The 24,682-nt window shown below is 32.3% G+C and overlaps 1 protein-coding gene across 7 annotated transcripts in view; it reads right to left on the minus strand.

Moving 5' to 3' along the window:
- Positions 1-6,342: 6,342 nt before the first annotated feature.
- LOC134695414 (uncharacterized) overlaps positions 6,343-24,682 on the minus strand; it is a 66,986-nt gene continuing 48,646 nt past the window's right edge. For 2 of the 7 annotated variants that reach the window (XM_063556650.1, XM_063556651.1), the window contains exons 3-8: positions 17,451-17,592; positions 14,091-14,200; positions 12,690-12,788; positions 9,164-11,341; positions 8,121-8,339; positions 6,343-7,264 (exon numbers count right to left, since the gene is read on the minus strand). In XM_063556650.1, the coding sequence (XP_063412720.1) occupies positions 7,076-7,264; positions 8,121-8,339; positions 9,164-11,341; positions 12,690-12,788; positions 14,091-14,200; positions 17,451-17,592 (2,937 nt within the window). In that variant the 3' untranslated portion in view covers positions 6,343-7,075. Of the gene's footprint in view, positions 7,265-8,120; positions 8,340-9,163; positions 11,342-12,689; positions 12,789-14,090; positions 14,201-17,450; positions 17,593-19,673; positions 19,781-24,682 lie in introns of those variants that run through there. The other 5 variants (XM_063556655.1, XM_063556653.1, XM_063556657.1 and 2 more) reach the window with 3 other exon arrangements.

Raw genomic sequence — 24,682 nt, forward strand, 5'->3', positions numbered from 1 at the left:
ACTCATACCACAGCTTTTTTTTTTTTATATTCGCAGACCTGTGATGTAAAAATGTCTACTGAAAAACAATTTCAAGGTTTCACGTATAACATTTGCGACATATCTGGATAAAACGACTACATACTTGTACAGACTGGGGAGGGTTGAGATCTTTAAAAAAAAACATGTTTAACCCAGCCGCATGATAATTTTGCGCCTGTCCCAAGTAAGGAGCCTCTTGCCTTTCTTGTTCTTGTATGATTTTTAATTTTAGTTTCTTTTATATATTTAGGAATTTAGTGTCACGTCTATTATCACTCGGAACTAGGAAACATTTTTGTTTACGGGTCGGCTGAAGCAGCGGCCTCCGGGGGCGGGAAATTCTCGCTGCATTGAAGACCCAACAACTGGAAGTTTTTAACAGCCTTGACTGGCTATACAGCACTTGCACGGTCGATATTTTTTAGACCCATTGGTGGCCTTCGCCTTTTACCTGCTATAAAAAAGGTATACATGTAGGCACCAGCTACGGCCCTTTGTTAGAATACTCTTTCTATGATACCTGTAATTGCTAAATACTAAGTCAGGAATTTCGTCTATATTCCTGCATTTTAGTTATAGAGATTAGGACTTGGTGTTAGGCAGTTCCTGTAGAATTATTATTACAAATTAAGCATATGGTGGTCACACGGTTGTTTATAGTACCAATAAAGTAAGACAGAACCATTGTGAAATCATTGGCCGTTTGAATAAACGTATTCTAAAAGAGTTTGATTTAAAAAAAAAAAAAAAAAAATAATTTAAAAGGATATATAGATACTGAGGTTGATTTTGTTTTTGTTTTTGATATATTGGAGCATATGAAAATATGTATTGCCATAAACGTATGGTCATTGTAGATCTGTCGATAATACTTAAGCCCCTGTTCGAAACTTATATTTTTGCCTTGCACAAGGTCATGGTTTTTTTATATTGTTTTTTCTACTTCATAATTTTCATTAAATTCATTTGATATACATGTTTACTGATTGATTTTTAATTATAAATTTGGATCACAATTACACTACTATTTGTTAGCTGTCAAGGGATTTTAACTAGCTTTCATGCAGTCTGAATTGCGCGCGTATGTACTCCGTATTCATACTGTTAGTCAGTGTCCATAATTGGCATGTACATGTAAACATTTATTAATCAGATATTCCAGATTGAGGTTATCATTGTAGAGAGTTTTCTTTCATTTTTCCATCTGATGTTTTTGAATTTGATTGTTTCACAATTTTGACAAGAGAATAGATACTCCTATTCCTGCCCTCTAGTACGGTTGAAGCCATATAGTGGTTCATTCGGAGGTCATGGCATCTGGTTCAGTTCTCCCAATCAGGTAATAGATTGTGCAGAGACATATATACTTAATGAATGGCTTTTATTTATTTTGATTTTATTGAACCATAAAACTAATTTTTGACTCTTCACATTGAATAATCCGCGAAGCGGATTATGTTAAATGTGAACAGTCAAAAAAAAGTTTTATGGTTCAATAAAATCAAAATAAATTATTGCCATTCATTATAAATAAATTTCCATTAAAAATAATGCCGCAGTCAAAGAACTTTTTATATTATTTATCTTGACAATAACAACGTACGCACATGTAAGCGTATGAATACACAACGTCAGAATGGGCGTGTCGCCATCAAAATTGACAACATTGAAAATAAACTAATAATTTTAACCAATCAGAAGACAGTAAATACACAAAATTTATTTATATGTGTATATATGTCTCTGGATTATGTAAGATGTTTGACTGACAGTACTAGTCCCATACGAAGTGTTCTTGAAGACAGATAATGATTATGTGAGAGTTGTTGAGAAGAGAATGCAGAAAGGAGGTTTTATTCCTTCTATATTGTATGTTGTTAATCTGTTCTCTGTTTTACAAGTAGTTCAAGTATTTCTGTGTCACGGTTTCTTTGGAACTGGAGAATTTCATGGAGGCAGTTGTCGCTTGAAGGAGAATTTGATTTGCTGTCCACTTTTCTTTTTGGAGATTGTTTTTTGTTTATGGCAGCTGTTTGAGTAGTTGATTGTTAATCAGACTTCGGAGAGTTTGAGTATGCTCTGTTAGTAGAGCGCAAATTTCGACCAACGTAAAACATTGTTTTTTTTTTTTTTTTTTTTTATATTAGTTTCTTGTGTACAATTTGGAAATTAGTATGGCTTTCATTATCACTGAACTAGTATATATTTGTTTAGGGGCCAGCTGAAGGACGCCTCCGGGTGCGGGAATTTCTCGCTACATTGAAGACCTGTTGGTGACCTTCTGCTGTTGTTTTTTATTTGGTCGGGTTGTTGTCTCTTTGACACATTCCCCATTTCCATTCTCAATTTTATTGATTGCAAAGGAAATCGAAATTTCTGTCAACATGTACATTATTGAATGTTTCAGGAGCATATGGTGGATGTTTGCATTTGAATTAACAATAGCTAGCTGGAAAGGTCTCATTTTGCATGGGTTTTGGATAGTATTACCAATATATCAACAGCAAAAACTTCTACAAGATTCTGAATAGTTTGTTGGTGCTGCCTATTTGCCTGCCCCTCTTTTACTGGATTCGTGGCATTAAGGGTTAAGAGTAAAGACTTATATAGGTTCGGAGTCAAAATAATAATGTCTAAGTATTCAGTGTATCCTGGGGACTGTTACCTTGTGAACTCACACATTTATTTAAAATATAGCTCAGTATGTAGATCCAACACAAAGCGGGTTGATATTGTTATTATAAGTTTTATAATATGTTTTCGTCCTAAATATTCATCTAACTTGCCACTGGACGTTACATAGACATTACTGGATAAACCTTCATTATCTATCATGGAACTGTACACTAGGCAAACAAAAATCAAACTTCGGCTGCTGTCTGCTTTTTGGTAGGGTTATTGTATCTTTTTTAGCCTTTATTAGTTTACATCTCAATTGGGTTTTTTTAAACATGGGTTAGAGAATTAGTGGGTAATTGCAGCTACCTTAGTGGCAATTACACAATTCTTATTATTGATATTTCTCTTCCAAGCTGTTGTATTCATGCATTCATGTATGTTGAAGAAGTTTTGATTCAAAATGTTTTTGTCATGAATGGGCTTTTTGTAGACAAATGATATATGTTTTGCTCAAATTTGAAGGCTGGTGAGCGACCTATAGTTCCTTACATTAAAATCATTTGGACTCTGGAGTATTATTGTCTCATTAACAGATATATAATATACCAAATCTTATTATTTTCAAATTCAAACGATGTTTGTCTGAATCATACCTGCTAGCATTTCAAAATGCCCATAGGTGTTTTATGTGGAAGATGGATCTTACAGTCCTACAAAACCTTTAAAGGGGCCTTAAAATTTACTTCAATGTTTTAATTGTTTTTTTTTGTTTTTTGTTTTTTTTGCTTCTTTATACTTATACAAACCTATAGCCATGGTAAAGTTGATTTTTTGGGTTAAAATTGCTCTTACACACATTCAATTTGTGAACATTCATGGGGGAAACCTCCTGCCAATAAGAAACAATTGGAAGATATCCATGAATATCCATATAGCACCATCATTGAAGTGTGATAACTAGAGGCTCGCAAGAGCCTGTATCGCTCACCTGATTCTTCTTGGGTTTTTGAAATCATATAAAAAATATAAAATTTGGCTAAATTTGGCTAAAAGTAACAACACAACCTCATAAGGAAAGGAACATTCAGGCTATGTTTGATTTCAATCAATTTAGTGGTTCTCTAGAAGAAGACTTTTTTATGCATTTCCCATAGGGTCCTATGTTAAACTAAGCATCCCACTAGCAGCCATCTTGGATGACGGATCAGCTACATAGTAACAACACTTGGTCAGCACCTCATAAGGAACATTCGTGCCATGTTTGGTTTCATTCCATTCAGTTGTTCGCTAAAAGAAGTCATTTGTATGCATTTCCCATAGGGTCCTATGTTAAAATAAGTCCCCCGCTGGCGGCCATCTTGGATGATGGATCGGCTACAAAGTAACAACACTTGGTCAGCACCTCATAAAGAACATTCATGCCATTTTTGGTTTTATTCCATTCATTGGTTCTCTAAAAGAAGTCATTTGTATGCATTTCCCGTAGGGTCCTATGTTAAACTAAGTCCCCCACTGGCGGCCATCTTTGATGATGGATCAGCTAAAAAGTAACAACACTTGGTCAGCACCTCATAAAGAACATTCATGCCATGTTTTGTTTCATTCCATTCAGTGGTTCTCTAAAAGAAGTCATTTGTATGCTTTTTCCGTATAGTCCTATGTTAAACTAAATTCCCCGCTGGCAGCCAACTTGGATAATGGATCGGCTACAAAGTAACAACATTTGGTCAGCACCTCATAAGGAACATTCTTGCCATGTTTTGTTTAAATCCATTCCGTGGTTCTCTAGAAGAAGTTCAAAATGTAAAAAGTTATCGACGACGACGACGATGACAGACGCCAAGTGGTGAGAAAAGCTCACTTGGCCCTTCGGGCCAGGTGAGCTAAAAAGGGAATCGTAATTTAGAGAATACTCCCTATAAACCTCATTGTTTACAAAACTGTAGGCTGGTCATACTAGTGATTTTGACATTTGAACTGGTACTAGTACCTAGAAAATCTACTTTTCCACACAATTGGTTAACATATGTTTTAGGACCATTATATGTTTGCATGGAAACAACAATGTCGATGAACTGATGCTATTCATCAAATTGTATGCAGAATTCGATGGTAACAATTCTGGTCAAAATAAGACTTACTGTTAATTCATTACCATTAGAGGGGTACTAAGTTTTGTCCATTTTGTAGGTATAGGTATTAAAACCATTTATTTCTTTTTTGTTAATGTGCTTTGTCGACTGTAATTGCCTCTTGTGTTTTTTTTTTGTCATGATGTGACTCCGTACTTATACATCCCGTCATTGTGTTAATGTGCTTTAGTAATTCTTGTATTCTTGTCTTTCATTTTTGCTATTGTGCTTTGTCTATATGCCTTTTATGCTTTTTTTTTCAAAGTGATTAAAGATAATACCACATTTTTGACTGCTGTACTCACTAATTTTGTCATTTGTACCTATTAGGTCTGTTTGTTTTGTTCACACATCGTTGTGAATATAATGGAATTTTATGCAACTGCCAAAGAGTGAGAGGATTAGCTAGCTATTAAGCCAGGTTTAATCCCCCATTTCCTACTTCAGAAAATGCCTGTTCTGAGTCAGGAATATATTCGTTTGATGTGTTTCAGCTTTTGATTTTGTCATTAGATTAGGGAATTGCCCTTTCAAATTTTCGTCAGAGTCAATATTTTTGTGATTTTACCTTTTAAATGTTGAACTAAGTAGAGGTTTTCTTGAGGCTTAAATACAGACTTCAGCATATCCAGGAATAAAAAAATCCACAAAAATACCAGTTTTCCTGATCCAGAAAACTAATGAATTCTCCATAATGTTGGTTTCATATTAAATATTGACAAACAAGTTATGGAGTGAAATTGAAAGTTTAAAGATTGAATTAAACCGGTTAATAAACAAGAAGTTATTATATTTATATATTTATTTTAGAAGTTTAATATGTAAACATATAATAATAATCATATATGTTTTGTTATCATATCCTTTTTCTCAACATACACTATCTCTCTATTATTTATGCATAGTTTCACAATAATTTATTAATAAAGAAATTCATGATATAACAAAACATGTTCATTACTTTTTTCCACCTAATACAATACCTGCAAACACACTAGTTATAGGAGGTGGACTCCCTCTTTTTCATTTAAAATTATAATCTCCCCTATAGACCCAAGCACGAGAGAGAGGGTAAAAAATCTTCCTATTTGACAAAAACACCCACTTTCAACCCCTTCCCATTCATCATTTTCTTTTTTACAATAAAACAATAGAAGGAGGAAACAAATGTTTAATCTGACTAGAAATTTCTACATAAAAAATAAATCGAACATTTTCTCATCTTTGAGGTTTATTTTCTTCTCAGTTGAGTGAATGGTTGAAACAGTTTTGTATTTTTTCTTATTATGATTATGCTGTTGTTGGAGGGGAGGAAAGTTTTAAAAATATAATTAATCAAGATTTTAACTACTACATGTACTTTGACAGAGACACATCAATTTCATTTACATTTAATGTAACAAATGCTATTTCATTTTTAATAGTAAATACATATTATTCTTTTTCTTTTTAGGAAATTAAATACAAACTTCAACTGTCAATTACAAAAAATATACTTTTTTAATAAAAAAAATCTCTCTATTTTGAAATTGAAATAGGGTAAACACAATCGGAACAACTCGGCCTTTCTGGTTGCACGAAGAAATAACTATTGTACTGCGTAGCGAGAATGGCCGAGTAGTTACGATTGAGGGTAAACAGTACATGGGAGGTAACTCTTAATATCCATCCACACTAAAATATTTATTAGTTAGTGATTTAAACTCATTATCATTGAATTTAAACATTTCTCATTTCATTTTTATCAGTTGCAATTTGCACAGTGATATCTCTTTAATTAAAGAAAGCAACAAATAAAGTTGTGCTGAAAAGTATGGCAATCTGAAATTAGTGAATTTCAAAAATTATAAATAGAGTTATTCCCCCTTTGTTGCTAGCAATAAATGTAAAGGGAAGGCACAGGCTGTGACACAGTATCTCAAGGTAAGTAATTGTATCTCCTCTGTTTAGACAATATGTATTCCAAAGAAACTGATCATTAAGCTATCAGTAAGTAAACTATTGCAGTTTGCTTTGCCAAGGAAATTATAAAATATAAGAAATCCTGCACATGGACAAAATATCTGCAGTAACTACATTGTCATTTTGTTTTCTGTTCTCTACAAAAAATGTCAGTATTTTCATTATGTGGAATTTCAAAATAATGTACATTCGCAGCTTATTTCTAATTTTTGTTTGTTTCCAGTTAATAATAAAGCCGTTATTCAAATTTAAAAGCTTTAAACAAAAAATTCAGCTTAACAATCTCCATCAACTTTTAGTTGGCATTCGGTGATGTTTGGTGTCCAATAAAAATAAATGTTTTAAACAATAAATTCATCTTCACTTAGTCCATTAAGTGTGATGTCATTGTTCCCATTAATTTCTGATTGGTTATCATTTGGTGTCCAAGGTAACAAACAGTTCAGTTCACGAATGGCTTTGTTTTTTCGTTTCAGCTCTACATTTAACTTGGCAACTTGTCTCTTTAAATGTTCCACTTGTGAATCCATCTGTAATAAATAAAACATTCATGTAGAGTTAATTCTCATTTTTCATCATGGGCATTTTATAGCTTAAAATATATGGCATTGATTTTTTCTCATAATAAGTCATTGTTGAAGATTGTAAGATGATCTAACTTATATCCATGCTATTCAAACTCTGGTGGATATTAATTTGTCTCATTGGGGACATCACAGCTCCTTATTTTTTCATATGTTCATGTAGCAATAATTCAATCAAAAAGAATGACAGCTGTTGATTGATTAGCTCAAACAAGTATTCAGCTCATTTCTGAGTAAATCTAAGATATGGACAATTTTTTTCATTTTGAAAAGGTGAATTTTTGTTTTAGAATATATGCTGACTACGGTAGAAAGATTTTATGCAGTTCAGCGGTATGCCATAGTCCCTTTAAGAAGTATATTTTGTAGATGTCAGACGTTTGCCCCTTCAAATTGTTTTACATTTTTCATGTTAGGTCCTTTTATAGCTTGCTATGTAGTAATGGTTTTACTCATTGTTGATTGGTCACTTACAGTTGCTAACTTCTTCATCATATAGTTTTGGTGAAAATTGTCTCATTGGCAATAAAACCACATTTCCCTTATTCTTATTACTGGGTAGACTGTTTATACACTATTTTAAAAATAGTACCAAAATGGAAGTCACACGTAGAGCAGGTAATGGTGATCCTTTTAGAGCAACCCTGGTTTTTGGTGATATTATTTTCTTCATGTACGTACGTAATAATATTTTGGTTTTGTCTTTTTATTGTTTTTATTTTTTGCCAAAGTATTGACTATTACAATTGAATTTATGATATTTTACTGGCCCTGTATCATCTTCTTTCTTTTTTAAACTTACCAGATTTTTAGGCTGTTGACTGCCATTTTGAACATGATTAATTGCTGAGTGTTCATTGGTTGATGGTATGTTCTGTTTTGCCATTTCATTGGTTGTTTGAGTAGATATTGCAGTATGAACTGGAGTTCTAGCTACAGTCAATATAAGTTCTCCTGAGGCACTTGATATCAAATCTCTTACTGAATTTAGTGGCTCTCCAAGTACTATCTGTTGGTTGACCTAATCAATGAATTTAAAAACATAAATAGAATTTGCAAATGCAATTGAACAGAAGCAATACTAAACATTATAAAGACATTAATGAAACTACAGCAATTGTGACCGAAAAATTACATAAGAAATCTTTTATCATGTCAGTGTTCATGAGCCCAAGGTAAATGTAAGATTAATATGAGTATAAAAAGACAAAATTAATGAAAATTGAGAAATCTAGATAAATTCAGACACTATTATCTACATGAAGCTTTAGAACTGGTAGACTGTTGGTCTCTGATGGTATCACCAGGAAGCCCAGTAGCCAGTAATTCAGTACTGCCAAGAAAATATGTATAATTGTCTTATCTAAATTTGTTGATTTATTTTTATTTTCATTTTACTATTAGAAAGATATAATATCTCCCTCATATGAAGCTCTAATTCATTGCCAAGTTTTTACAATATTTTTTTGTCATTTTGATTTTTTTTTAATTAGGTTTGGATTCTCCAATATTTGACCTTGAGCATTTCAATGCAGCTTCTTTTAGTTTTTATTAACAAAGTATAATTAAATTGCAAAATGTAAAAAAATAAAGGAGCATTTAATTCATGTCATTAAATGTACCATAACCATGATAACGCTAAATCCAGAAATTAATTTAAGTGTTCCTTATAGCATGTATAGTGGCTAAATATTTTTGTTTGTTTCGTTTTTAAAATTTCAATACATTGTTGTAATGTTCTCATAAAGACGAGTATGTGCGTTTTTGGCTGCTGATTAAATAAAGAAATTATGAATAAATTATAATAATTGTAAAATAAATGACCTAAATTCTATATATACAAACCTCTATAAGTATATCCCCTTTTAGTGAAGCTTTATTTTGGAACACAGTCGATAATTCCTGAACAGAAATAACAGAATAAATGGCTGTATCAGCACTCAATGTTCTAACTGGTTTAAATGCACTTCCTGGCCCGCCAAGTTGAGCATATTTCCCCTGTGGTGGGGACATGGCAGTCGATTCTCTTTTTTGGGTCTTTTTGACATTTTGTAATTCAACACAACTTTCACATAAATGTATATGATCCAAAATATTATATTCTAGTCCAATTGTCAAAATTACTGGTATGAATCGATAACTTTGGGAAAGTTGGTATAAGCTTGGAATACATTTTTTAAATCCACCATCACTATTTTGGCTATTTTGAAATTTCCAGTTTCCAGGCAGTGTATTATAATGAGATTCTATCACAGGAACTTCACCTTCACCTTCAAACTGAGGTGACAATATTTCAGTATTAAGTGTTTTACTGTCTTTTACAGGAATTTCACTCTGAACCCTGATCACTTGTTTAGGTTCAAGCATTTTGTTTAGATTTTGTGAACTTCCAGCCATTACATTGTTTTTTTGTGACCACTGACCTTCAACCATAAGGTCATTTGTTGGCAAATGTTTCATTGAGGAGTATTTGACCAGTTTATCACAGATTTGAGGTTTGAATTTTTGATTTTCCTGAGTAATGTCACTTGCACTTAAATCCCTTGACTGACTTGACCTTGGGAAAGTACCCGTTCTTTGACCTTCAACACTGCTGACAATATTGACAGGTTTAGGTTCCTTAACAAATGGTCCTCTCTCTATTGCACTCTCTTTTTGTAAACCCTGATGCTTTTTATAAGCGGCAGTTTCATTGTGTAAGCTTTGGGTATGAACAACTGGAGCCTTCTTTGAATAAAAATTTTGTGCTGACCTTTGTAAGCTCTTTGTGTAAGAAACAGACGAGTACATATCATTATCTGCATCATTCGTCAAGTAGCCAGAATCAACGGTACTACTAAGGGAGGTAATCGTAGCTTGACCTGAATCACATGACCTTAAGCTTGAAGGTATTGAAACATTAAGAGTATCCTGATGAGAGGTGGTATTTAAATGCGAAGATGAATTGCCATTTTTTTCGGAATATTTAGAATTTTCTAACATTCCTGGGCAGCTTTCTCTTTCACAACCGAGTAAGTCTGACACCTCTTTGTCCAGCGGAGTGTCCTGTACTGTCCGCACACTTGAACTAGTTCCACTTGATGAGCTTTGACCTCCTGATCTACTGTGCTGAGACATTCTCATTTTGACCATTTCAGTATAATGTTTTTTGCGGTCATTTGCTTGACCCTGAGGCACAGAAGGTAATGCTCTCTTTGGTTTTACAGGTGTACTACTGTCCCTTTTATCATTGCTTATATTTTGAACTTTAGAAGCCTTTTCCTTTTCAGAAATGTTGGATAATAAATCACGTAGAGTATTTTGTAAATCTTTTTTATTTTCTATGCATCTCCTTGCACTTTCTTTCCGTTTTGCATCGCTGTGCGAGTAGTTTTTTCCTTCTGATTTTCTTACTTTCCCATTGTCTTCTATCACTGGTTTAAATGTTGAGTTTTGTGAAATTGCTAAAGAATGTACACTGTCAGCTTTCCGCTGACCTACAACAGAAAAGGTCAAACCTGTCGACAAATCTCCGACACTATGAGCACGCGATACAGAATCTTGATCATTAGAATAAACTGATCCATTTTTGGAAGAGGTATCTGTATACATTTCATCACTACGAATAATACAATTTTCTGTTTTTTCTTTAATATAAGACAATTTTGGTGCCGTTTTATAAATATCCATGTGACTACTGTACATTCGACTTCCTGTCTGACTAGCCAACTTGTTATTGTTAATTTCAGTATTCCCTTTCACATTGCCATTTTTATATGTTAAATCATCGCTATGAGATGACTTCCTGTTTCTATATGTTAAATCATCGCTATGAGATGACTTTCCGTTTCTATACGTTACATCATCACTATGACATGAATTAGGGGAAGCAACTCCAGTAAATCTGTTATGTCCACTCCTAGAATCACGATTTTTAATGTCTCTCTGTTGTGGAATATAAGAGTCTACACGTAATCCATAATCAGTTAAGTTCATCATACTCTCTGATGGTACTGTCTGTAGATCTGAAGGCTTTCTCCTCATCTATAAAATATAATAAAAGACAAATCAGACAAAGTGTTCACAAAAGTACTGCAGCCAATCATGTTCTTATTTTAAAATGTTATAGTTAAATAACCATCTCGGTACACATGGCATATTAGGATGAAAAGCTATTCTGTGGATTCATTTATTTTCCTGTGTGTTAATTTTCGTGGGTATAAGAAGAATTGTATTTTCATAAGTATTTGATTTCCTTATGATAACTTATCTGTCTGCATACAAGCCTGTAGAAAATTTGTACTTCTGACTTTAATCATTAAAATATATTGTTTGCCTTCATTCAGAATATGCAAGATTGATATCCCATGAAAAGTAATAAATCCACATTATATTTTGAAACTTTACGTAATATTTCATTATATTATTGTCTCAGGTATATCCATTTTAATTTTTATTTGTTTTAAATGTACATTGAATCAGCTTAAAGCTGACCAATTTCTTCAGTTCTCAAACATTTAAAACTTGTTTAGAAAATGAGCCCTTTATATTGAGATAATAGCTCAAATTTCAAAATCCTACTGATCGTTCAGGAAATAATATTAGCTGCACTTATTTGCACAGTTACCTACATAAAGTTGCCAAGAATGTTTACGTAATTTAACATCTGTGATAAGAAATAATCTCAGAAAAAAAAATAACAGTGACAAATACTAGTACAATGTACATGTATTGATAATATATGTTATTTTCAAAGAACAACTTATTATGAGCATAGTATTACGTCATTTGGAGTAGATCCAAAAAATAATATTTAGGTTCCTGTGAACTTATAGTACTATAGCCTGTTAAATCTATTCACAATTTCCATAGACTTGTGACAATTTAGAGCTTGACTGTATATTTATGGGACACCTGGCTGTTTTGGAAGACTGCATGATGGCTTTTTCCTATGAACTTTAATGAAATATTGAAATGTGAAACCAAATACTTTGTCAAATATAATGCTAAAATAAAATTTCACACTGTCCTATACATAAAATTGAGAATGGAAATGGGGAATGTGTCAAAGAGACAACAACCCGACCATAGAAAAAACAACAACAGAAGGTCACCAACAGGTCTTCAATGAAGCAAGAAATTCCCGCACACCCAGAGGCGTCCTTCAGCTGGCCCCTAAACAAATACATGAACTCTTCATGTGTTATTTTTAGATGAACATCCATCAAAGATTACATAATTAAAAGTGGATGTAAGCAAATATCTCCTTAAATAATGAGAAAATCCCAAACTGTATGATTGGCTAAAGATGGAAAACATGTCAGTGGATCTATGTAATGACCCCTGAATTTGTGTTTTTGGTTGACAAATGTTTGTTGGATTGCTGTCTTACCCTGTATTTATGTTTTCGTCCCTCCGTGTTGTAGTTTGGTTGGTTGTATAAGTGGGAGTCAGACAGACTCAGATTGGCCCAACTTTGTGATTTAAACATCTGAAATAAACAAAATTAGAGACATTGGCACTCACACCACATCTTCCTATTTCTATATACATGAAACTTTCAATACAAAAAAAACATGTCTGCAATCTTTTTTTAAAACAGCTATGATTTTACATTTATTATTGTGTAGCATTTTTTCTCACATAAACCAGTATAATTAGTTCTACCCATGTGAGGTACGGTACATTATGCTTAGAGCAGTGGCGGTTCCAGGGGTTGGACCCCCCTTTTTTTGGGCCGATCAATGCATTTGAATGTGGACATATAGTTGGAACCCCCCCCCCTTTTAAAATGGCTGGATCCGCCCCTGTATAGAATCACATTTATTACTATACGGATCACTAACTTCAAACAAACATACCCCTTACAAGGAGGTATTATATATATAGGCATTAAGGGAGGGGTGTTTTACTGATTTTTTTTAAAGGGACAATGCACATGTCTTTATTGTAAATCGTGGAAAAGAAAAAGACATGAACTGCAATTCCTTGTGTTTTTTGGGGGGATTGCTGACTCATTGACAAATATCCCACCTCTTTATTTTTTCGTACGCATTTATTTTAGAATGCTAAGGCTTTTCTACCTCACGCATAGATTACCTTAGCTGTATTTGGCAAAAATTTTAGGAATTTTGGTCCTCAATGCTCTTCAACTTTTTACTTTTTTTTGTGTGCATTTTTAACTCTTTTTTTTTTATTCTAGCGTCACTGATGAGTCTTTTGTAGACGAAATGGGCGTCTGGCGTATATACAAAATTTAGTCCTAGTATCTTTGATAAGTTTATTTAGATGTAATTATCAAATGAATGAATCTCATATCACACATTTCTTCAAAACACAATAGCAGTGCTCTTCAGACCTGGATATCAAAATTAAAACCATACAGGCCCCTATTAAGGGAGTTCGCTTCTCAGTTTCATAGTAATTAACTTTTCAAAACACTAGTTTAAATAGATAGGGGATTAATAAAAGAATCCAAAGAGCAAAAAAATATATATAGGTCACGGTGCTTGTTTTTTAGATATTAGCCATTGAAATTTTGGTGGGAAAATATTCTCTCTTGACTTTTCATAGCTTTATCATTGACAAGTTGAAGTTCTCAAAAACTGTTAAAAAGTAATTCAAATTTTATAAGACTTTTACAGATGGCTTATCATTATACAATTGTAAAAGATATAAAAAAAGAAAAATGAGGTTAAATGGATAAAAGCAGAGGATTTCGAAAATCTGACAAAAAGTCCAAAACATGGCAATCAAACATCCTATTAACAACATAACAAAGTATACAATATACCTTCTTTGATGAAGATTTTGGTTTCTTAATCAGCATCAAACATTTCTCCTCAGCTGTTGTGCTATCTATCTTGTCTACAACAAAGTCTTCATCTTGTAGAAATGCATGAACTGAAATAAACAAAAAATCTCAATGATGTTTGTAAAAAAAGAGTATCACAGAGTATTATAATAATGTACATAAAATACTACGATATGACAATATTTGTGATAACATTTTATTTTTTTTATTTACTACAGTAAAACCTGACTAAACCGAACCCTTTCGGGACTTGAGATTTTGTTCGGATTTGGCAGGTATTCGGTTTCATCAGGTTCACAGTGCATAAAATGTGGTATGAGTGGTCTTCAGAACAAGTTTGGATTAGACAGGTTTCTGGTTTATTCAGGGTTCGGTTTAATCAGGTTTCACTGTATTTATATGACTCCTTATAAATATTCCTGATGTGGAAAGCCTTCTTTCGTTGGTTTTCTCATGTTTCCTTTAATTGTGGATTCACATATGAAGGAGGGAAGGAGGGGTCCTGCCCCCGAAATCCCGGGCTTAAAAACACAAAATCCCTAAATCCCAGGCTTTAAACAACATAATCCCCTGGTCCTGAAATTCAAATAAAGAATTCCCAGATCCAGAAAGGGTAAATCCTGAAATCCCGAGCTTAAAAACACCCAATTCGGAGTCCCAATAAAGGTCCTATCCCCCATCACATATTTTCGTGGGAACTAATTTTCATGACTTGGTGGAAATTTGCTTTTTTGTTGATATATGATTTCATGGTATTAATAAAGTCTGCATAGAAGTTTATAAAGTGAACATTTTAATTTGTGGTTCCTGTTTTCCCACTATTAATCAACGAAAATTGGTATCCCAAAAATAATATGGAATCCACATGTACAGTAGCTGTTTAACTCATTTATGAAATCACATTTTTTCAAGATGTTCCCATTATTATACTTATCTTCAATTTTAGAATATTTATTTTATTCAATGAGGTTATTAACGTCCACTTACAAATATCCTCCTCTAAACGAAGTGTATTTAATTTCATCTCAAGAAGTTTTTTCCAAAGTTCAAACTCCATAATAGGATAAACAAATATTTTCAAGTGATTCTATACAAAGCTTGAATTTTAATAATAAATCTCCAATAATGATGTGTAAACTTTAACAGTTTACAAACAACTTCACTACAAGCATCGTAAGGCTTCAAACAATATTATAAACAAAACTTCTGTTAGTATATTATCTTATGATGCACAAAAATATTACACTGCACGGACAATTCCATATCACAAATTTTCAATCCGATTGTAATATTTTACGACGTAAAAAACAATGCAATGGAAGTGTCAGTAAAAACTCTGCAACGTAAAATATTATTGTCTAAACTGTTGAGAGATCTATCCAAACTTCGTTGACTGAAGCCTCTCAAGATTCCGACCAAAGAATGGGTATCTAAGAGACAATAGATGACCCCTAGAGAGGCACCGATAGGAGATTTATAATTAACTAGATTTAAATCTTTTATTTATTTTTATCTTGACACTTTGTGTGCATGAAAGTGAGTAAATTATCATTCTTCTAAGTACCTAATACAAATTCTACGTTTCTTCGCGTTTAAAGACAAACAATGGGTTTATTTGATTTCAAACTAATTTAAAATTTGTCATTTATGTAAATACAGTTTTTCTCGTTCAAACTGTTTCGTATGCACCGACCCTCTCAAGAACTTCACAAAAGGAGGACATCTATCAGACGCATTAAGTATCTATTTGTTTTAGAGGGGGAAAGGTGTCTTTTTCTGTCAAATCGAGTATATTTAAGACGAGTATAGTATAAAATGTAATTTTGCACCGACAAATTGGCAATTATTTAAGAATTTGGCAATATAATGCTGTCATCTAAACATATAATTCGTGATCCTTGTTTCTTTATGTCATATATTTTTTCAGTATTAAATGTACTGATATAAGATCATTTGTTTAAATGATAGATCAAATTTATCAGCGATATTAGACACAAAAATCTGTCATAATTTATTCGCGTGTTCCTTTGTATTTAAGGACTGACCCAAAAAACATTAAATGAGTGGGCCAGGCACTGATATTAAAAGAGGCCTTTAAGGTTATAAGGATGGACTTTAAAATTAAATTAAAATAGCTGAAAAAAAAGAAGAATTTAGTATTAAATATCAGATTTTTCTTGTTCTGCATTTTTAAAATTGTTACTTTATGAGTCAAGTTTTATAGATATTGCAAGAATCCATGGAAAATATGCATTTCATAGAATCTGAAATTCTTGGTTTTACCAATGATTTCAAAATACACAAAGTATCACTGCATGTAACAGTAATTATTTTCCTCCTTTTATTCTTATTTTAACTGAATGTTTGCAGAATTAAATTTGTTTCATGAAAGCTAAAATTTAATCATCCTTATTTGTTTTACAATTGACTAGTTTTTGGAAAGTAGAAATTTAATTACTTTATATTTTTTTCTTCTTTTCTATTTCATCTATCAAGCATACATGTTTAAAGGGAAATACTTTTTACAGTATTGGAGAATATAGTGTGTATCAATAGTATATAACCAACTTTCTCTGGTTTAATTGGGATTTCCCATACATTTTGCAAACATTTTTTTTTTTACCATAATTATCTTAAATCAAAGGCAGAACACGGTTTGTTTCAAATGAGCTAATTTTTTTATTAAATTATTGTAGGAATTTTTCAGTAACAAAGTACAAAATAAATTTACAGACTTATTAGTGCATCTGGACCTGATTCTTAAAATTCTCCACTATCTCACAACAGGAACACAAATGAAATCTAGAGAACTAGAAACTGTTTTTTTCATATGAAAATTTGTCCAATGTATAATCCAAAGATTAATGTGGGACCAGCTATGAGATATACAAAAAAAAAACCTAGAGAATGATGTTATTTTGTTCAATCGATCATTAATGAGTGAAATAATAATAGTTTTATTAGTCTATAAAATTAAATTAAACAAACTTAGAAAAATCAAATTGCACATGTTTGCTGTTAATTCATATTTATATTTAAGTTTTTATTGCTTATATATTATTCAGACCATCAAGTTCTTCAGAGGTCAACTCAATAGTTAATTCAATGGGTCAAGACTAAAATACAAACGAAATGAGGCTACATATTATTGAGCCCATGCCCTGTTAATAGTTTTTTTTAATTTTTTTTTTTTAATTTATATAGATATTTTACATGGTTATAAATAAAATGAAAATTTGAGTCAAATAAGTGAACACGAATTTGACACCTTGTGTCACTTTAAATTGCAGATTGAAATCCATGTCATGTGATTGCATCTAAAATGTATATATTAATTACCATGTCCAAAACTAGAGGCTACAGCCAGAGCATATTTTGAACTTTTCTTCCTTTTATCTCTTGTAAGATTCCCTGAGACTATGCTGGTCTTCACATCAGAAACTTTTTCTTCAGGGGAGACAATCACATTACCACAATGGATCTAAAAAACAAAATAATAAAAATTCATTATTAACACATATATATATTTTAATTATGAAAATAAACACTTTTTTAATTGTAGTTAATAATTGTTGCTGCTAACAAGAAAGCTTGAACCAATGGTTTCTAAGTGTAAACTGAGAAAGGCTGAAGTTACAATTCCATTCCAATGTTTTATAGATGCCACAATCTCAATTTTATTCTGGCATGAAGTACTTTTGTTTTTTTAATTTATACCATCATCAGTAACAATTATTCACAACTAAATATTTGAAAGCTAAGGATGTTCAAGAACAAAATACTTTAAGAGCTATTCATTACCAAAAGTGACCTTACAACAATAGCAAACTCATGATCTACGGTCAACTTTGCCAGCATGAGTTCAAACAAAAATCAATGTTAACCATTTCCCTCCTCTCCAAATTCAGCAACATTCTTATGTATAAATTAAGTTATCCCCCCTTTCTGTCATTATAAAAACCTTTCAGAAATCAGTAAAATTGATAAATTCAATTCAGTTTCTCTTCACTTTAATCATGAGGTATATTGACCATGTTCACATCAACAACAAATGATCAATACTATATTTCAAACAAAACTACAGCTGTTGAAATAACAACTTTGCAATGTAAAGGAGTCAAAATTGATAACTTCCATATTCCAAATTCCATAAATATTTATAGATTAAAGCATTTATAATCAAATCAATATCATACTGGAAAGGAATTCAAGATTTATTATTGACAAATAGATCTGTAGGGATACACTTGTCCAGTATTAAGGTTAATTTAGTTTAGTAAGAGGGAGGGGATACACTTCTGTTGATGGTAAATGATTGACTATTCTTTTGTCAATACATAGACCTGTCAGTTAACCTTTTCATCTTTTGTATGTCTTGTCAGTACAATCAGTGGCCTGTTTCATCTTTTCAGATCTTTTCATCTGATTATCATTATGACCTGTGAGATGTCTTAGATTTTTTTCACTTCTTTTTTTATCAAATACTTTCGGATTGTTGGTTTGTTCAGATATTTTCATCTGAATATAATTATCACCTGTGTGAGATGATCTGTTTAAGTTTTTTTCATATTTTTTAACAAATATTAACAAATTATTGTGGGAAGAATATACGTCAAACAAAATGAATCAAAATCAAAGAATAGAACATAACCTTAAAAGTTTTATGTATCTATTTTAAAAATACTGTAAGTTATCCTGGTTATTGAATAAAACTGTGATAAATTGTATTTCAAAGGTTTTAACCCTCTATTAACCTCAAAAGTATCATATTAAGTTCTCACCATTATAAGGTGTGATATAGTACCAGATAATTATACAGTTTTTCATAATACTTTATCTTAATTTTTACACTTAAATCATCAGTGTTTTAAAATATTCCTACAATGTCAAATTGTATTATATTAAAGTAAATACAAAACTTGCTTTAACAAAATATCGAAGTGCTTAGGAACTATGCATGATATGTACAAACAAACCAAATTTTGACAGGACGTCAGAAAAAAATGTATGTCTGACAAAATATTGATGAAAGAGGGAGAAAAAAGATCTGACCCCAGAATTATGCTGGGAGACTCAGGTTTTCAGATGCAGGTTTCTATCTATACACAATTATTTTTTTTAGACACATACATGACATAGACACAGTGACTTCAAAGTTTGCACTTACATTATATTATCAGATAAAGTTTCACAAAAAGGCTGTCTCCAAATAAACAAATAAAATGTTTTACACTCAATCATCACATATGAAATGATAAAGCTGTGAAATAAAATACCTTTTAAAATAAAATTGTCAGTGGTGGATCCAGAAATTTTCATAAGTGGGGGGTCCACTGACTGCTTCAGTGATTCCCTATATAATTAACCATTTTTTTTCCGAGAAAAGGGGGGGGAGGGGGGGGGGGGTTCCCCCTCCTAAATCCGCCTCTGATTGTTTTTCCTTTTTATCTGATTTAATAATATAGTTAGTGTACTCATCCAATAAACTTCCAACAGTAGGATTTTCAATTATAAAAGATGTACAGTGGATTCAATATCGAGACAAATGAGGAAATTACCGACCTGATTTGGATCTACAATTCCTGGTCCTTTACAAGTTTGAGCAACTGCAGCAAACCACACCATGATGAATGCACAATTTAACTATGTTTAAAATCGACTATTCTATTATCTCCTGGATGCAAGGAACAAATCAATATAGAATTGTTTCAACTTTACAAGTTTAACTAACACACCAAAATCATCACAACTCTATCAATTAGTTTCTATTGATATTTTCCATTGCAGAAAAGAACAAACAAATATAAAATTGTTTCAACTTTACAAGTTATCTAACACACTTAAACATCATTGCAACTTTGTCAATTAGTTCCAATCGATATTTTCCTTGTATTGTTTTAAATCGCAAAAATGAACGAAACCAATATAAAATTGTTTTAAAACATTAGTTTGCTAACACACTTATATCCTTCTTTTGTCTATTAGTTCCTAGCAATATTTTCCTGGTATTTCTGTTTCAAACTTTCAATCACAGAAAAGAACAAACTTTTATCCTACAAGGCAACTAACAAATTTCCTCCTTTTGTCAATTAGTTCCTTTCAATATTTCCTTTGTATTGTTTCAATCACAGAAAAGAACGAACCAATGTTAAATTGTTTTATCTAAACAAGGCTTCTAACAAACTACCAACTAGGTCTTATAACTCAGCTGTTGATTTTTTCTCTTGTATTCTATTTAAATCTTAAATTTCCAGTATATCCTATATGAAAACTTTTATGTCATGGGATAATAAAATTGTCACTAGATAACAATATCACACAACACTTATATACAATTTTTGTAGACTATACATAATGTAATATTTATAAGAAATATAATCTCTTTTGTAATAGCTCATGAATAATAAATGTTAATTATTCACAAAAGACTCAATCTGATAATTATGATGTCTTTGTATTGAAAACAATCTGATGCAGACAGGGATACAGTCAGCTCAATTAACTCCACTGATTTATTAGTACTTAGGATTGTAAAATAATGTCCAGTCGTAAATATTTCATGCACAGTCCGGATGTGAATTTAAACTTTTAATTATCCCAATTTATTTTGAATATATAATTCTTGCTTCAATTTTGAAGTAGAAGCAAATGTCAAATGCATCATATAAGCTTAAATTTAAAATCAACAAAATATCACTGCTTTTGCTTTATATGTTTTGTTTTTGCATCCATAGCAAGATAATTGTCGAATTGTTTTCCAATATTTAGTTACGAAAACTCAATGTATTAGCAATCCCCTATGACATTTTCTTATGTCTACAGGAATACCATTTTTGGAGATTATTCCACAATTTCACGTTTCATGTAACTGACAAATACGCATATATTGTTAAAACCTCTTTTTTCACTTGAATAAGAATAACAAATTTCTCTAAGTTAAATCTTTAATATGATTAGGTAACAGATGTTATTTTTTTCTTCACAAGAAACTAAAACATATCAATAATGTAAGTCCGTCAATTGTTGCATATATTGCCAATATATGTTTTATATATAATATAAAAAAAAAAACTCCACAAATGTCTACTATACCAGTAGCATTGCAAATGTATAAAATATTTATGGTTCCTTTATTGTTGTATTACGGTAAAATTTCCACAAAAGGTACAAATCCCATTTATGAAGCAATTATCTCTCTTGATTATAAAATTATCAGGGTCTGCAGACATCTAATTGGAATTACAATGGCACACTTTAAGTTAACAGGAGTCCAAATTCAAAGCACATATTATGCAAATATTTTGCTCTTGATTAGACATCTAATTGGAATTATATCCCCTTAATTGGCACATTTAGTACAGGAGTCCAAAAAGGAGACACAAATTATGCAAATATTTCTAAATGGTCTCTTGGTTATCAGACCTCTTAAATTTTTATATATCCACTTAAACAGCAAACTTAGTACAGGAGTCCAAATTGGAAGCAAAAATTATGCAAACATTTCTCTTATTGCCTCTTGTTTATCAGATATCTTAAATTGTTATATATCCCCTTATACGGCACACTTAGTACAGCAGTCCAAATTTGAAACACAAATAATGCAAATATCTAATTGCTATTCTATCCAAATACAATAGCACCGTAAGCGTCCAATTCTTAGCTTTTATTACAATATCATGAAAATAATGATGAACTCTGAATAAAGTTGCTAGTTCATTTTACCAAAAACCATTAAGACAACTTTCAGTAAATAATTTCCTAATGAATGAACATCAATTAAACCAATCTAATTTCCTATTGTTAAAGTTTACCATTTCACCTGCTTGCGAAGGTATAAAAGTCAATATACCATTCTTATTCATATTTCGCCTTCGGTCTCAAGTAATGAATTAGCTTAACTTCTCTATGAGGGATGAAGTTAACATGTAATATCTCTGTTTAAAGAAACGAACTATAGCCATCGGACTATAGATAGCCAGTGACCTTGACCCTAGTATATAAGCACCTGTTCCATAATAACTCGTCATTATTTTTCTAGAGGGGTGAAGTAACCACTTACTTCACAGTTATTTTTCTTAATAGTTATAGTTTTTTTTTTTTGGTTGGTAAGTTATTTTTTCCTAGTTTCTTAAATCCCATTGTCTTGAGAATTAAAGAATTTCTTGTCTACGAGGTACGACAAGTGTTGATATTAATTAGAAATAAAGAATTTCTTGTCTACGAGGTACGACAAGTGTTGATATTAATTAGAAATAAAGAATTTCTTGTCTACGTTGTACGACAAGTGTTGTTGTAAATAAATAAATAAATATTGTCTACGTTGTATGACAAGTTTTTTCATTAAAGTTTTTGCCTACGTAGTACGGCAAGTTGTTAGTTTGTTATTTTACTCCTGTTTGTTAAACAGGTAGATAATTACAGGTGTATTTCTCTTTAACTGAAGGTCGCTTGTACTCTTCAGGTTTAGCACGTGTTTTACCTGCACAGGTACACGTTATATTATTCAAACTTTTAAAATGACTGAGTCTGAAAATGAAGATGTTTTGCTTTTGCATGATGAAAATGATATTGATAATGAAGCCGATGGCTATGATTTTCAGCATCTGTATGTTGCTAATGAAATAAATAATGATGATTTGAATAGGAAAACTAGAGGTAGTGTCAATAAACCTCCTAAAAGCCTAATAGAATTATAAAAGGCACTGCCATTTCGAGTGACAAGGCACCTAAATCAGTCAAAAGGAAAGCTAAGGCTACTAGTGCTACTAGTAAAGCCACTAAATCTCCTAGAGTTGAGGATTTATCTCCTGAGGAATTATCAGTGTTGAGGGATAAAATGGGCATATCTACAATGGGCAAGTCAATTGACACTTTGACTCATCTTTTTAGAGGATTTATTAATAATTGTGGGAAAGAGCCTGTAAGGGCCCCTAGGTGTGAGACAGTTTCACAGTCTTCCATTCAAGCAGAGGTTGTGAACCCTGCTGCTGTATCCTCTAACACTCAAATTTTGCCTTTAGATGCTAATTTAAATACAGATTCTGTTCAGGATTTTGATATGGATTACTTGGAGGATCCAGTATATTTACCTCCTTCTGGAGTCTCTGCTAGGGCTGATGACAGTCCAGCACCAGTTGATTTTGACACTTCTTTTGACCCAGCCCTAGGGTTTTCTAATGCCTTTAGGGCTCCTCTTAGTGAGGTTAATGTACCACTTTCTCAACCTGTTGTTGAACAGGGTGAACAATATGATTTTGATTGGGAAATCCCACAGTTGAATACTGAAGAGAAGACTGGGCCAAAATTATCTTCTGGGCTTTCAAAGGCTGTTAATGCTGCAATGTCGGTTAAATCAAATTACGAGAGTATTAAATTGATCGAGGAGAGATATTTACGGCCAGAAAATTGTGAGAACCTTTGTGTTCCTAGGGTCAATAAGGAGATTTGGACCGCTTTGCCTAGACAGGCCCACACTGTTGATTCCAAAATGCAAGAAACTCAAAGATATTTTGTTAAGGGGTTGACCCCTATTGTTCAGTTGGCCAATCAGTGCTGTAGGAATGAGCCTTTAGATGTCGACAACACTAGAAAGCTTTTGTCTGACTCTATTTGTTTGTTAGGCCATGGTTTTCTCTCTCTGACACAGAGGAGACGCTCAGCACTTAGACCTTATTTTAATGACAAGTTTAAACCTATATGTAATTCTGATGTACCGGTGGATTCATCACTCTTTGGGGCTGACTGCATGAAGCAGATGAAGGAACTTGGTGACTACACCAAGATTCCAATAGCTAGTCCTAGGTTCCTAGGTAGAGGATCTAGGTCCAACAACTTTAGTGCTCCAAGCAACTTTAGTAGAGACCATTATCAGTCTTTAAACTCCAGAGGCCCTGTCGGTCGACAGGGCGGACGACAATTCCCCTCCCTAAGAGGCAGAGGGAGAGGTTTCCAGACAGGGAACAGAGGGTCCCAAAGAGGTCACAACTCTCAGAGAGGGTTCAACCAGAACAACCATTATCGACATTAGTTAAGGTGAGAGAACTTAATTATCCCGTATGGGAAAGTATTACAAGTGATCTATGGATATTAGATACAGTTAGAAATGGTTATAAAATTGAATTTGATGTTGAGCCACAAGCTTCATCTTTTATGCATGAAATACATTTCCCTGTTCATAAGATTGAAATTATTTCAGAAGAAGTCCAAAAATTATTGGCTAAGGGAGCTATTAAAAAAGTTGAATCATTGGAGAACCAGTTTATTTCCAATATTTTCTTAGTTCCTAAGAAAGATGGGTCTTCAAGGCCTGTTATCAATTTAAAATATTTAAACAATTTTGTGGCTTATCATCATTTTAAACAAGAACATTTATCATTTGTTTTAGATGTAATTCAGAAGGATGATTATCTAACATCCATAGATCTCACAGATGCTTATTTTAGTATAAGTATAAATAATGATTTTAAGAGATATTTGCGTTTCATGTGGAAAGGACATTTATATGAATTTCAGGTTCTTTGTTTTGGATTGGCTTCTGCACCAAGAGTTTTTACTAAGGTTTTAAAACCTGT

The sequence above is a fragment of the Mytilus trossulus genome, chromosome 13 (genome assembly GCF_036588685.1).
Source record: "Mytilus trossulus isolate FHL-02 chromosome 13, PNRI_Mtr1.1.1.hap1, whole genome shotgun sequence".
Classification (NCBI taxonomy): domain Eukaryota; kingdom Metazoa; phylum Mollusca; class Bivalvia; order Mytilida; family Mytilidae; genus Mytilus; species Mytilus trossulus.